Source organism: Rhinopithecus roxellana, unplaced genomic scaffold (genome assembly GCF_007565055.1).
Source record: "Rhinopithecus roxellana isolate Shanxi Qingling unplaced genomic scaffold, ASM756505v1 contig430, whole genome shotgun sequence".
Taxonomy (NCBI): Eukaryota; Metazoa; Chordata; class Mammalia; order Primates; family Cercopithecidae; genus Rhinopithecus; species Rhinopithecus roxellana.
Genome location: NW_022143164.1, coordinates 62,331 through 79,912, shown reverse-complemented (window position 1 = coordinate 79,912; position 17,582 = coordinate 62,331). Strand labels below are relative to the sequence as shown.

Genomic DNA, 17,582 nt, shown 5'->3' with positions numbered 1-17,582 from the left:
ATTTTATATGTATATCTATTATGTCTATATTTTATACCTATATCTATTATATCTATTATGTCTATATTTTATACCTATAATTATTATATCTAATATGTCTATATTTTATACCTATATCTATTATGTCTATATTTTATATCTATATCTATGGTATCTGTCTATATTTTATACCTGTATCTCTTGTATCTATTATGTCTATATCTTTTTTTTTTTAACAGGCTTAATTCACTTTTTTTTTCTTTTATAAAAAGCCTATGTTGTAGCCACAGCTGGAGCCTGGGTCCGCTGCACGGAGACTCTGGTGTGGTTCTTGACAAGGTGGTCAGTGAATTCCTGATAGGTAGACTTGGAAAAAACAGTCTCCTTCCACAGGTCAGGGGTCAGGTAGCTGTAGGTCTTAGAGATGGCATCAAAGGTGGCCTTGGCGAAGTTGCCCAGGGTGGCAGTGCAGCTCCGGGCTGAGGTGTAGCAGTCATCAATACCAGCCATCATGAGCAGCTTCTTGGGCACAGGCGCTGAGACGATGCCAGTGCCCCTGGGTGCAGGGATGAGGCGCACCAGCACAGAGCCACAGCGGCCTGTCACCTTGCAAGGGACGGGGTGGGGCTTGCCGATCTTGTTCCCCCAGTAGCCTCTGCGCACCGGGACAATGGAGAGTTTGGTCAGGATGATGGCCCCACGGATGGCGGTGGCCACCTCTTTGGAGCACTTAACACCCATAATATATCTATTATGTCTATTATGTCTACATTTTATACCTATATATATTAAATCTATTACATTATATCTCTATCTATAATATGTATCATGTCTATAATTTATAACTCTATCAATTATATCTATTATGATTGCATTTTATACCTCTATCTATTATATCTATGATGTCTATATTTTATACCTCTATGTATTATAACCGTATTTTATACCTATATACATTACACATATGTTTTCACCTATATAAATTATATCTATTATATTTATATTTTTTAAATTATATCTATTATATCTATGTTTTATACCTGTATCTATTATATCTATTGTCTATATTTTATACCTGTATCTATTATATCTATTGTTTATACGTATATCTATTATATCTATAATTTATACTTATATCTATTATATCTGCATTTTATACTTGTATCTATTATATCGATTATGTCTATATTTCATACCTATATCTATTATATCTATTTTGTCTATATTTTTTACCTATATCTATTATATCTATTATGTTTATATTTTATACCTAAATCTATTATGTCTATATTTTATAACTATATCAATTATATCTATTATGTCTATATTTTATACCTATATCGATTATATCTATTATGTCTATATTTTATACCTGTATCTATTATATCGATTATGTCTATATTTTATACCTATATCCATTATATGTATTATGTCTATATTTTGTACCTCTATTATCTCTATAATTTATACCTATATATCTATTATAACTATATTATATACGTATATTTCTTATATCTATATTTCATACCTATATCTATTCTATCTATTATATTTATATTTTATCATTATGTCTATTATATCTATATTTTATTCTTATGTCTATTATATCTATTATATCTATATTTTATGCCTGTATCAATTATATCTATATTTTATACGTATATCTATTATATCAATTATATCTATATTTTATACCTATATCAATTACATCTATTATGTCTATATGTTATACCTATATCTATTATGTCTATATTTCATACCTATGTCTATTATAACTATTATGTCTATATTTGATACCTATATCTATTATGTCTATATTTTATACCTATATCTATTATATCTATTATGTCTATATTTTATACCTGTATCAATTGTATCTATTATGTCTATATTTCATACCTATATATATTATGTCTATATTTCATACCTATGTCTATTATATCTACAATGTCTATATCTATTGTTTTATTATGTCTATATTTTATACCTATATCTATTATATCTATTATGTCTATATTTTATACACATATCTATTATATCTATTATGTCTATATTTTATACCTCTATCTATTGTGTCTATATTGATACCTATATCTATTATAACTATTATGTCTATATCTTATAACTATATATGTTATATTTATTCTGTCTATATTTTATACCTATATCTATTATGTCTACATTACATACCTATACCTATTATATCTATTATGTCTCTATTTTTTCCCTATATCTATTATATCCATTATGTTTACATTATATACCTATATCTATTATATCTATTATACTTATATTTTATAATTATATGTATTATATCTATATTTTATACCTGTATCTAATTTATCTATTATATTTATATTTTATAACTATATCTATTATATGTATATTTTATACGTATTTCTATTATATTTTTTATGTCTATATTTTATACCCATATCTATTATAAATATATTTCATACCTATATTTCTTATATCTGTATTTAATACCTATATCTATTATATCTATTAGATTTATATTTCATAATTATATGTATTATATCTATATTTTACACCTCTCTCTAGTATATCTATTATGTCTATATTTTATGACTATATCAATTATATCTATTATGTGTATATTTTATACCTCTATCTGTTATGTCTATATATTATACCTATATCAATTATGTCTATATATTATACCTATATCTATTATATCTATTATGTCTATTTTTAATACCTATATTTATTATATCTATTATGTCTATATTATATACCTATATCTATTCTGTCTATTATGTCTATATTTAATACCTATATCTATTATATCAATTATGTCTATATTTTATACCTATATCTATTCTCTCTATATTTTATAACTATATCTATTATATCTATTATGTCTATATATTTCACCTATAACTATTTTGTCTATATTTTTTACCTATATCTATTATATCTATAATGTCTACATTTTGTACCTATATCTATTATGTCTATTAGGTCTATATTGTATACCTACATCTATTATATCTATTATGTCTATATTGTATACCTATATCTATTATATCTATTATGTCTATATATTATGCCTATATCTATTATGTCTATATTTAATAACTTTATCTATTATATCTATTTTGTCTGTATTTTATACCTATATCTATTATGTCTAAATTTTACCTATATCTATCATATATATTTATATCTATATATATCTATTATATCTATTATATCTATATATTATACCCATATCTATTATATCTATTATGTCTATATTTTATACCTATAGCTATTTTATCTATTATGTATATATTTTATACCTACATCTATTATATCTATTACGTCTATATTTTTTCCTATATCTATTATGTCTCTATTTTATTTCTATATCTATTATATCTATATTTTATACCTATATCTATTATATCTATTATATCTACATTTTATACCTATATCTATTATATTTATTATGTCTATATTTTATACCTATATCTATTATATCTAATATGTCTATATTTTATACTAATATCTATTGTATCTATTATGTCTATATTTTATTCCTATATCTATTATCACTATTATGTCTATATTTTATAACTATATCTGTTATAGCTATTATGTCTTTATTTTATACCTATATCTATTATATCTAGTTTGTCTATATTTTATACCTACATCTATTATATCTGTTATGTGTATATTTCATACCGATTTCTATTATATCTATAATGTCTATATTTTATACCTATATCTTTCATATCTATTATGTCTATATTTTATACCTATATATATCATATCAATTTTGCGATTATTTTATACCTATATCTATTATATCTATTATGTCTGTATTTCATACGTATATCTTTTATATCTATCATGTGTATATTTCATATCTACATGATTATATCTATTATGTCTCTATTTTATACCTATATCGATTATTTCTATATTTTATAACTATATCTATTATATCTATTATATCTGTATTTTATACCTATATCTATTATATCTATTATGTCTATATTTTACACCTATATCTATTATATCTATTATGTCTATATTTTATGCCTGTATCTAGTATATCTATTATATCTATATTTTTCACTTATATCTATTATAACCATATTTTATACCTATATACATTATATCTATATTTTTTACCTATATCTATTATATCTATTATATTTATATGTGATAATTATATCTATTATATCTATAATTTTTACTTATATCTATTATATCTATTGTGTGTATTTTATACCTGTATCTATTATATCTATTTTTTATACATATATCTATTATATCTATTATATCTATATTTTATACATATATCTATAATATCTAGTACGTCTCAATTTTATAACTATATCTATTATACCTATTATGTCTCTATTTTATACCTATATCTATTATGTCTATATTTTATAACTGTATTTATTATATCTATTATGCCTATATTTTATACCTATATCTATTATGTCTATATTTTATACCTATATTTATTATATCTATTATGTCTATATTTTATACCTATATATACTATATCTATTATGTCTATATTTTTTACCTATATCTATTATATCAATTATGTCTCTATTTCATACCTATATCAATTATACCTCTTATGTCTATAATTTATACCTATATCTATTATATCTATTTTTTATACGTATATCTATTATATATATGTTTTAAACTTATATCTATTATATCTGTATTTTATAAATGTATCTATTATATCTATTATGTCTATATTTTATACGTATATCTACTATGTCTATTTTGTCTATATTTTGTACCTATATCTATTATGTCTATTATGTTTATATTTTATACCTATATCTATTATGTCTCTAATTTATACCTATATCTATTATTCCTCGTCTGTTTATATTTTATTCCAATATCTATTATATCTATTATGTCTATATTTTATACCTATATCCTTTATGTCTATATTTTATACGAATATCTATTATGTATATTATGTCTATATTTTTTACCGATATCAATTATATCTATTATATCTATATTTTATACATGTGTCTAGTATATCTATTATGTGTATATTTTATACCTATATCTATAATATCTATTATGTCTATATTTTATACCTATATCTATTATATCGATTATGTCTAAACATTATACCTATATCTATTATGTCTATATTTTATACCTTTATCTATTATAACTATTTTGTCTATGTTTTATATCTATATCTATTATGTCTATATTTTACACCTATATCCATTATATCTATTCTGTGTATATTTTATACCTATATCTATTATATTTTTATGTATATATTTTATACCTATATCTCTTATGTCTACAGTTTACACCTATATCTATAACATCTATAATGTCTATATTTTATACCTCTATCTATTATATCTAGTATATCTATATTTTATACCTATGTCTATTATATCTATTATGTGTATATTTTAAACCTATATCTATTATATCTATTGTGTCTATATTTTATACATATATCTATTGTATCTATTATATCTATATTTTATACCTATATCTATTATAGCTATTATGTCTATATTTTATACCTATATCTATTATGTGTATATTTTATACCTGTATCTATTATATCTATTATGTCTATATTTTATACGTATATCTATTATGTATATATTTTATACCTATATCTATTATATCTATTATGTCTATATTTTATAACTATATCTATTATATTATGTGTATATTTTATACCTATATCTATTATGTCTGTATTGTATACCTATACCGATTATATCTATTATGTCTATATTTAATACCCATATCTATTATATCTATTGTGTCTATATATTACACCTATATCTATTATATCTATTATATGTATATTTTATACCTATATCTATTATAACTATGTTTTATACCGATATCTATTATATCTATATTTTATAACTTTATTATATCTATTATATTTATATTTTATAATTGTATGTATTATTTCTATATTTCATACCAATATCTGTTATATCTATTATATCTATATTTTCTACCTATATCTATTATATCTATATTTTATACATATATCTATTATATCTATTATATCGATATTTTTTACCTATATCTATTATATCTATATTTGATAGCCCTATCTATTATATCTTTTATTACTATATTTTATATCGATATCTATTATATCTATTATGTCTATATATTATACCTATGTCTATTACATCTATTTTGTCTATATTTTATACCTATATCTAAAATATCTATTATGTCTGCATTTCATACCTATATCTATTATATCTATTTTGTCTGTATTTTTTACCTATATCTATTATGTCTATATTTTATAGCTATATATATTATATCTATTATGGCTATATTTTATACCTATATCTATTATATTTCTTATGTCTATATTTCATACCTATATCTATTATAACTGTTATGTCTATATTTTATAGGTATATCTATTATGTCTATATTTTATACCTATATCTATTATGTCTGTATTTTATACCTATATCTATTATGTCTATATTTTATACCTATATCTATTATATCTATTAGGTGTATATTTTATACCTATATCTATTATATCTATTATGTCTATGTTTTATACCTATATCTATTATATGTAATATGTCTAAATATTATAACTATATCTATTATGTCTATATTTTATGCCTGTATCTATTATATTTCTATTTTATACTTACATCTATTATATCTATTATGTCTATATTTTATACCTTTATCTTTTATATCTATAATGTCTACATTTTATACCTATATCTATTATGTCTATTATATTAATATTTTATACCTATATCTATTGTATCTGTTATGACTATATTTTATACCTATATCTATTATATCTATTATGTCTATATTTTATACCTATAGCTATTATATCTATTACTTCTATATTTTATACCTCTATCTATTATATCTTTTAAGTGTATAGTTTATAACTCTATTACATCAATTATGTCTATATTTTTTTACCTGTATCAATTATACCTATTTTGTCTATAATATATATATAAATATTATATTTATTATGTCTATATTGTATACCTACATCTATTATATCTATTATGTCTATATCTTAAAGCTATATCTTTTATATCTATGATGTCTATATTTTATACCTATATCTATTATGTCCATTATGTGTATATTTTATACCTATATCTATTATATCTATTATATCTATTATATCTATATTTTACACGTATATCTATTATATCTTTATATCTATATTTCATACCTATGTCTATATCCATTATATCTATATTTTATACCTATAACTATTATATCTATTATATCTATATTTTATACCTATATCTATTATATCTATTATGTCCATATTTTATAACTTTGTCTATTATATCTATGATGGGTATATTTTATAACTCTATCAATTATATCTATTATGTCTGTATTTTATACCTCTATTATATCTTTTATGTCTATATTTTATACCTATATCTATTATATCTATTATGTCTATATTATATACCTATATATATTATGTCTATTATATCTATATTTTACAGCTATACCTATTATAACAATATTTTCTATATTTTATACGTATATCTATTATAACTATTATATCTATATTTTGTACCTATATCTATTGTATCTATATATTATACCTGTATCTATTATATCTATTATGTCTATATTTTATACCTATATCAATTATATCTATATTTTATACCTATATGTATTATACATATATTTTATTCCTATATCCATTATATCTATTATGTCTACATTTTATACCTATATATATTATATCTATTATGTCTATATTATATACCTATATCTATTATACCTATTTTGTCAATATTTTATACCTATAACTATTTTATCTATATTTTATACCTATATCTATTGTATCTGTTTTATTTATATTTTGTAACTATATCTATTATTTCTATATTTATACCTATATCTATTGTATCTATTATGTCTATATTTTATATCTATATCTGTTACATCTATTATGTCTATATTTTATATCTATATATATTATATCTATTATATCTCTTTTTTGTACCTATATCTATTTTATCTTTATTTTATACCTATATCAATATCTATTGTGTCTATATTTCATCCGATATCTGTTATATCTATATTTTATACCTGTATGTATTATATCCATAGTATCTATATTTTATACATATATCTATATCTATTATATCTGTATTTTATATCTATATCTATTATATATTATATCTATATTTTATTCCTATATCTATTATATCTATATTTTATTCCCATATCTCTTATATCTATATTTTATATCTATATCTATTATACCTAATATATCTATATTTTATACCTGTATCTATTATATTTATTGTGTCTTTATTTTATACCTATATGTATTATATCTATTTATTTATATTTTATACCTATATCTATTATATCAATTATGTCTATATTTTATACCTAAATCTATTATATCTATTATGTCTATATTTCATAACTATATCTGTTATAGCTATTATGTCAATATTTTATGCCTATATCAATTTATCTATATTTTATACCTATATCTATTATAACCATATTTTATACCTATATACATTTTATCTATTTTTTTACCTATATCAATTATATCTAATATATTTATATTTTTTATAATTATATCTATTATATCTATATTTTCCACCTATATCTATTATATCTATTGTCTGTATTTTATACCTGTATCTATTATATCTATTTTTTATACGTACATCTATTATATCTATTATATCTATATTTTATGCTTATATCTATTATATCTATATTATATACCTGTGTCTATTATATCAATTATGTGTATATTTTATACCTATATCTAATACATCTATTTTTTCCATATTTTATACCTATATCTATTATATCTATTATGTCTAAATATTATACATATATTTATTATATCTATATTTTATACCTATATCTATTGTGTCTATATTTTATACCCCTATCTATTATATCTTTTATGTCTATATTTTATACGGATATCTATTATATCTATTATGTCTATATTTTAAACCTATGTCTATTACATCTATTGTGTCTATATTTTATACCTATATCTATAATATCTATTATGTCTGTAATTCATACCTATATCTATTATAACTTTTATGTCTGTATTTTATACCTATATCTATTATGTCTATATTTTATACCTATATCTATTATATCTCTTATGGCTATATTTTATACGTTTATTTATTGTATCTATTATGTCTATATTTTATACCTACATCTATTATAACATTTATGTCTATATTTTATAGGTATATCTATTATGTCTTTATTTTATACCTATATCTATGATGTCTGGTTTTTATACCTGTATCTACTATGTCTCTTTTTATACCTATATCTATTATGTATATTATATATATATTTTATACCTATATCTATTATTACTATATTTTATACCTATATCTGTAATGTCTACATTTTACACCTTTATCTATTATATCTGTTATATCTATATTTTATACCTATATCTATTATGTCTATATTTTATACCTATATCTATTATATCTATGATGTCTAGATTTTATAGCTGTCTATTATATCTATTATGTCTATATTGTATACCTATATCTAATATATTTATTATGTCTATATTTTATACCTATAACTATTATATCTATTATGTCTATATCTATTATATCTTTTATGTCTATATTTCATACCTTTATCTATTATATCAATTTTGTCTGTATTTTATACGTATATCTCTTATATCTATATTTTATACCCGTATCTATTATATCTATTATGTCTATATTTTATACCTCTATCTATTATATCTATTATGTCTATATTTTATACCTACATCTATTTTATCCTTTATATCTATATTTTATACCTATATCTGTTACATCTCTTGTTTATAATTATGTGTATTATATCAATTATATCTATTTTTTATAACTATATCTATTGTATGTATTATAACTATATTTTATACCTATATCTATTATATCTATATTTTATACCTATGTCTATTATATCTGTTATATCTATATTTTATACCAATATCTGTATCTATGATATCCATATTTTATACCTATATCAATTATATCTATTATATATATAATATATATCTGTTATATATATTATATCCATTTATTATACTTATATCTATTATATCTATTATATCTATATTTGATACCTATATCTATTATGTCCATATTTTATACCTATATCTATGGTATCTATTATGTCTATATTTTATACCTATATCTATTATGTTTATATTTGATACCTATATCTATTATATCTATTTTCTATATTTTTTATCTCTATATGTATTGTCTATATTTTAAAACTATATTTATTATATCTATTCTGTCTATATTTTATACATATATCTATTATATCTTTTATGTCTACATTTTATACCTATATCTATTATATCTGTGATGTCTATATTTTATACTTATATCTATTATATCTATTATGTCTACATTTTATACCTATATCTATTATATCTATTATGTCTATATTTTATACCTATATCTATTATATCGATAATGTCTATATCTTATACATATATTATATCTATTATGTCGATATTTTATACCGATATCTATTATATCTATTATGTCTATATCTTATACATCTATCTATTATATCTATTATGTGTATATTTTATACCTATATCTCTTATGTCTATATTTCATACCTATATTTTTATACCAGTTATGTCTATATTTTATACCTATATGTATTATATCTGTTATGTCTATATTTTATACCGATATCTATTATGTCTATGTTTTATACCTATATCTATTATATCTACTCTGTCTATATTTTATACCTATATCTATTATATGTATTATGTCTATATTTCATACCTATATCTATTATATCTACTCTGTCTATATTTTATACCTATATTATATCTATTATATCCATATTTTATACCTATATCTATTATACCTATTATGTCTATATTTTATATCTTTATCTATCTATTATGTCTATATTTTATACCAATATCTATTATATCTACTATGTCTGTATTTTATACCTATGTCTATTATATCTATTATATCAATGTTTTATATCTATATGTATTAAATTTATTATGTCTATATTTTATACCTATATCTATTATATCTATTATGTCTATATCTAATACCTATATCTATTATATCAATTATGTCTTTATTTTAAACCCATACCTATTATATCTATTATGTCTATATTTCATACCTATATCTATTATAACCATTATGTCTATACTTTGTACCTATATCTATTATTTTATACCTATATCTATTATCATTATTATGTCTATATTTGATACCTATATCTATTATATCTATTATGTCTATATTTTATACTTATTTCTATTATGTCTATATTTAATACCTATATCTATTATGTCTATATTTTATACGTATATTTTATCTATTATGTCTATATTTTATACCTATATCTATTATATCCATTATGTCTATGTTTTATAACTATATCTATTAAATCTATTGTCTATATTTTATACCGATATCTCTTAAATCTATTTTGTCTATATTTTATATCTATATCTATTATGTCTCTATTTTATACCTATATCTATTATATCTATTATGTCTATATTTTATACCTATAGTAATTATATCTAATATGTCTATATTTTATACCTATATCTATTATGTCTATATCTTATATCTATATCTATTGTATCTGTCTATATTTTATACCTATATCTATTGTATCTATTATGTCTATATCTTTTTTTTTTTAACAGGCTTAATTCACTTTATTTTTCTTGTATAAAAAGCCTATGTTGTAGCCACAGCTGGAGCCTGGGTCCGCTGCACGGGGACTCTGGTGTGGGTCTTGACAAGGTGGTCAGTGAATTCCTGATATGTAGACTTGGTAAAGACTGTCTCCTTCCACAGGTCAGGGGTCAGGTAGCTGTAGGTCTTAGAGATGGCATCAAAGGTGGCCTTGGCGAAGTTGCCCAGGGTGGCAGTGCAGCCCCGGGCTGAGGTGTAGCAGTCATCAATACCAGCCATCATGAGCAGCTTCTTGGGCACAGGCGCTGAGACGATGCCAGTGCCCCTGGGTGCAGGGATGAGGCGCACCAGCACAGAGCCACAGCGGCCTGTCACCTTGCAAGGGACGGTGTGGGGCTTGCCGATCTTGTTCCCCCAGTAGCCTCTGCGCACCGGGACAATGGAGAGTTTGGTCAGGATGATGGCCCCACGGATGGCGGTGGCCACCTCTTTGGAGCACTTAACACCCAGGCCGACGTGGCCATTGTAGTCCCCGATAGCAACAAACGCCTTGAACCTGGTGCGCTGACCAGCACGGGTCTGCTTCTGCACCGGCATAATCTTCAAAACCTCATCTTTGAGAGAGGCCCCCAAGAAAAAGTCAATGATCTCAGATTCCTTAATGGGCAGAGAGAAGAGGTAGATCTCCTCCAGGGACTTGATCTTCATGTCCTTGACCAAGCGGCCCAGCTTGGTGACGGGCATCCACTCCTCATCCTCGGCCTTGCCTCCGCGAGCTCCGCGGCCTCGGCCCCGACCCCGTCCACGGACAAGACCCCGCCCCGGATGCCACTGCCGAAACCTCCGCGGAAGACACCGCGGTTCCCCATCCCAGGGCCACCAGGGCCTCCGGACCACCCCGCTGCACCGGCGTCATCCGCCATTTGGTGTTTTCTCGGAGAAGAAGCTTATGTCTATATCTTATAGACATATCTATTATATCTATTATGTCTATATTTCATACCTATACCTATTATATCTATTAGGTTTATATTTTATATCTATATCTATTATATCTATTATGTCTATGTTTTATAACTATATCTATTAAATCTATTATGTCTATATTTTATACCGATATCTATTATGTGTATATTTTATACCTATATCTGTTAAATCTATTATGTCTACATTTTATAACTGTATCTATAATATCTATTATGTCTATAATTTATACCTCTATCACTTATATCTATTATGTCTATATTTTATTCCTCTATTATATCAATAATGTCTATATTTTTTACCTCTATCTATTATATCAATTTTGTCTATATTTTATTTCTCTATCTATTATAACTATGATGTCTGTATTTTATACCTATATCTATTATATCTGTTCTGTCTCTATTGTATCCATTATGTCTATATTTTATACCTATATCTATTATATCCATTATATCTATATTTTATACCTGTTTCTATTATATCTATATTTATACCTCTATCTATTTTATCTATTATATCTATATTTTATACTTATATCTATTATACCTATTATATCTATATTTGATATCTATATCGATTATGTCTATATTTTATACCTATATCTAACGTATCTATTATGTCTATGTTTTGTGCCTATATCTATCATATCTATTATGTCTATATTTTATACCTGTATCTATTATATCTATTATGTCTCTATTTTACACCTATATCTATTATATCTATTATGTCTATATTTTATACCTCTATCTATTATATCTATTATGTCTATATTTTACAACTCTATCTATTATATCTATTATGTCTATATCTTATACCTCTATTTATTATGTCTATGTTTTGTACCTATATCTATCATATATATTATGTGTATATTTTATACCTATATCTATTATATCTATTATATCTATATTTCATACCCATATCTATTATATCTATTATGTCTATATTTTATACCTATATCTATTTTATCTATTATGTATATATTTTATACTTACATGTATTATATCTATTATGTCTATATTTTTTACCTATATCTATTATATATATTATGTCTATATTTTATACCTATTTCAATTATGTCTATATTTTATTCCTATATCTATTAAGTCTATATTTTATACCTGTATCGATTATATTTATTATGTCGATATTTTATACCTATATCTATTATATTTCTTATGTCTATATTTTTTACCTGTATCTATTATTTCTATTATGTTTATATTTTATACCTATATCTCTTATGACTATATCTTATACCTATATCGCTTATATCTATTATGTCTATATATTATACCTATATCTATTATACCTCTGATGTCTATATTTTATACCGATATCTATTATATCTATTATGTCTATATTTTATACCTATATCTATTATGTCTATATTTTATACCAATGTCTATTATATCTATTATGTCTACTTTTTCTATCTTTATCTATTATATCTATTATGTCTGTATTTTTTCCTATATCTATTATATCTATTATGTCTGTATTTTATGCTTATATCTATTATATCCACTATATCCATATTTTATACCTATATCTATTATATCTATATTTGAAACTTATATCCATTATATCTATATTTTTTACCTATATCTATATCTATTATGCCTATATTTTATACCTTTATCTATTATATCTTTATATCTATATTTTATACCTATATCTATATCTATTATATCTATATTTTATACTTATAACTGTTATATCTATTATATTTATATTTTATAATTATATCTATTAAATCTATATTTTATACCTATATCTATTATATCTATTGTCTATACTTTATAACTGAATCTATTATATCTATTTTTTATACGTGCATCTATTATATCTATTATATCTATATTTTATACCTGTATCTACTATGTCTTTTATGTCTAAGTTTTATAACTATATCTATTATATCTATTATGTCTATATTTTATACCTATATCGATTATATCTATTATGTCCATATTTTATACCTATATCTATTATGTCTATATTTATACCTATATCAATTATACCTATTATGTCTATAATTTATACCTATATCTATTATATCTATTATGTCTATATTTCATACCTACATCCTTTATATCTATTATGTCTATATTTTATACCTATATCTATAACGTCTATGTTTTATACCTATATCTATTATATCTATTATGTCTATATTTTATACCTATATATATTATATCTATTATGTCTGTATTGTATACCAATATCTCTTAAGTCTATATTTTATACCTATATATATTATATCTATTATGTCTATATTGTTTACCTATATCTATTATGTCTATATTTTATACCTATATCTGTTATGTCTATATTTTATAATTATATCTATTATGTCTATATTTAATACCTATACTATTATATCTATTATGTCTATATTTTATACTTATATCTATTATGTCTATATTTTATACCTATATCTATTATATCTATTAAGTCTATATTTTATACCTATATCTATTATATCTATTATGCCTATATTTTACAACTATATCTATGATATTTATTATATCTATATTTTATACCTATATCTATTATATCTATTATGTCTATATTTTATACCTATATCTATTATGTCTATATTTTATACCTTTATCAATTATGTGTATATTTTATACCTATATCTATTATGTCTATATTGTATACCTATATTTATTATATCTATCAGATTTGTATTTTATCATTATACCAATTATATCTATATTCTATATGTATATCTATTATATCTATTATATGTATATTTTATACCTATATCTATTGTATCTATTATGTCTATATCTTTTTTTTTTTTAACAGGCTTAATTCACTTTATTTTTCTTGTATAAAAAGCCTATGTTGTAGCCACAGCTGGAGCCTGGGTCCGCTGCACGGGGACTCTGGTGTGGGTGTTGACAAGGTGGTCAGTGAATTCCTGATATGTAGACTTGGTAAAGACTGTCTCCTTCCACAGGTCAGGGGTCAGGTAGCTGTAGGTCTTAGAGATGGCATCAAAGGTGGCCTTGGCGAAGTTGCCCAGGGTGGCAGTGCAGCCCCGGGCTGAGGTGTAGCAGTCATCAATACCAGCCATCATGAGCAGCTTCTTGGGCACAGGCGCTGAGACGATGCCAGTGCCCCTGGGTGCAGGGATGAGGCGCACCAGCACAGAGCCACAGCGGCCTGTCACCTTGCAAGGGACGGTGTGGGGCTTGCCGATCTTGTTCCCCCAGTAGCCTCTGCGCACCGGGACAATGGAGAGTTTGGTCAGGATGATGGCCCCACGGATGGCGGTGGCCACCTCTTTGGAGCACTTAACACCCAGGCCGACGTGGCCATTGTAGTCCCCGATAGCAACAAACGCCTTGAACCTGGTGCGCTGACCAGCACGGGTCTGCTTCTGCACCGGCATAATCTTCAAAACCTCATCTTTGAGAGAGGCCCCCAAGAAAAAGTCAATGATCTCAGATTCCTTAATGGGCAGAGAGAAGAGGTAGATCTCCTCCAGGGACTTGATCTTCATGTCCTTGACCAAGCGGCCCAGCTTGGTGACGGGCATCCACTCCTCATCCTCGGCCTTGCCTCCGCGAGCTCCGCGGCCTCGGCCCCGACCCCGTCCACGGACAAGACCCCGCCCCGGATGCCACTGCCGAAACCTCCGCGGAAGACACCGCGGTTCCCCATCCCAGGGCCACCAGGGCCTCCGGACCACCCCGCTGCACCGGCGTCATCCGCCATTTGGTGTTTTCTCGGAGAAGAAGCTTATGTCTATATCTTATAGACATATCTATTATATCTATTATGTCTATATTTCATACCTATACCTATTATATCTATTAGGTTTATATTTTATATCTATATCTATTATATCTATTATGTCTATGTTTTATAACTATATCTATTAAATCTATTATGTCTATATTTTATACCGATATCTATTATGTGTATATTTTATACCTATATCTGTTAAATCTATTATGTCTACATTTTATAACTCTATCTATAATATCTATTATGTCTATAATTTATACCTCTATCACTTATATCTATTATGTCTATATTTTATTCCTCTATTATATCAATAATGTCTATATTTTTTACCTCTATCTATTATATCAATTTTGTCTATATTTTATTTCTCTATCTATTATAACTATGATGTCTGTATTTTATACCTATATCTATTATATCTGTTCTGTCTCTATTGTATCCATTATGTCTATATTTTATACCTATATCTATTATATCCATTATATCTATATTTTATACCTGTTTCTATTATATCTATATTTATACCTCTATCTATTTTATCTATTATATCTATATTTTATACTTATATCTATTATACCTATTATATCTATATTTGATATCTATATCGATTATGTCTATATTTTATACCTATATCTAACGTATCTATTATGTCTATGTTTTGTGCCTATATCTATCATATCTATTATGTCTATATTTTATACCTGTATCTATTATATCTATTATGTCTCTATTTTACACCTATATCTATTATATCTATTATGTCTATATTTTATACCTCTATCTATTATATCTATTATGTCTATATTTTACAACTCTATCTATTATATCTATTATGTCTATATCTTATACCTCTATTTATTATGTCTATGTTTTGTACCTATATCTATCATATATATTATGTGTATATTTTATACCTATATCTATTATATCTATTATATCTATATTTCATACCCATATCTATTATATCTATTATGTCTATATTTTATACCTATATCTATTTTATCTATTATGTATATATTTTATACTTACATGTATTATATCTATTATGTCTATATTTTTTACCTATATCTATTATAAATATTATGTCTATATTTTATACCTATTTCA

General features: G+C 23.5%; 2 protein-coding genes and 1 pseudogene across 3 annotated transcripts; all 3 read right to left on the bottom strand.

Moving 5' to 3' along the window:
• Window positions 1-215: 215 nt before the first annotated feature.
• Window positions 216-720, bottom strand: LOC115896001 (annotated as a pseudogene). Its single transcript, XR_004056035.1, has one exon. The product of XR_004056035.1 is annotated as a 40S ribosomal protein S2 pseudogene (transcript).
• An 11,042-nt stretch (window positions 721-11,762) lies between these two features.
• LOC115896002 (40S ribosomal protein S2-like) lies at window positions 11,763-12,643 on the bottom strand. The gene is made up of 2 exons (XM_030926491.1): window positions 12,582-12,643; window positions 11,763-12,543 (listed from the first exon to the last, which is right to left on the bottom strand). The coding sequence occupies exons 1-2, from the start codon at window positions 12,641-12,643 to the stop codon at window positions 11,763-11,765; spliced, it is 843 nt and encodes a 280-aa protein (XP_030782351.1).
• Window positions 12,644-15,561: 2,918 nt separating this feature from the next.
• Window positions 15,562-16,442, bottom strand: LOC115896003 (40S ribosomal protein S2-like). The gene is made up of 2 exons (XM_030926492.1): window positions 16,381-16,442; window positions 15,562-16,342 (listed from the first exon to the last, which is right to left on the bottom strand). Exons 1-2 carry the CDS (start codon window positions 16,440-16,442, stop codon window positions 15,562-15,564), a joined length of 843 nt encoding a protein of 280 aa, XP_030782352.1.
• Window positions 16,443-17,582: the final 1,140 nt, after the last annotated feature.

Coding starts and splice junctions, on each gene's coding strand:
- LOC115896002 (XM_030926491.1), bottom strand. CDS start 12,643: ATGGCGGATGACGCCGGTGCAGCGGGGTGGTCCGGAGGCCCTGGTGGC. Junction 12,544..12,581: donor GGTGGCCCTGGGATGGGGAA/CCGCGGTGTCTT, acceptor GCAGTGGCATCC/GGGGCGGGGTCTTGTCCGTG.
- LOC115896003 (XM_030926492.1), bottom strand. CDS start 16,442: ATGGCGGATGACGCCGGTGCAGCGGGGTGGTCCGGAGGCCCTGGTGGC. Junction 16,343..16,380: donor GGTGGCCCTGGGATGGGGAA/CCGCGGTGTCTT, acceptor GCAGTGGCATCC/GGGGCGGGGTCTTGTCCGTG.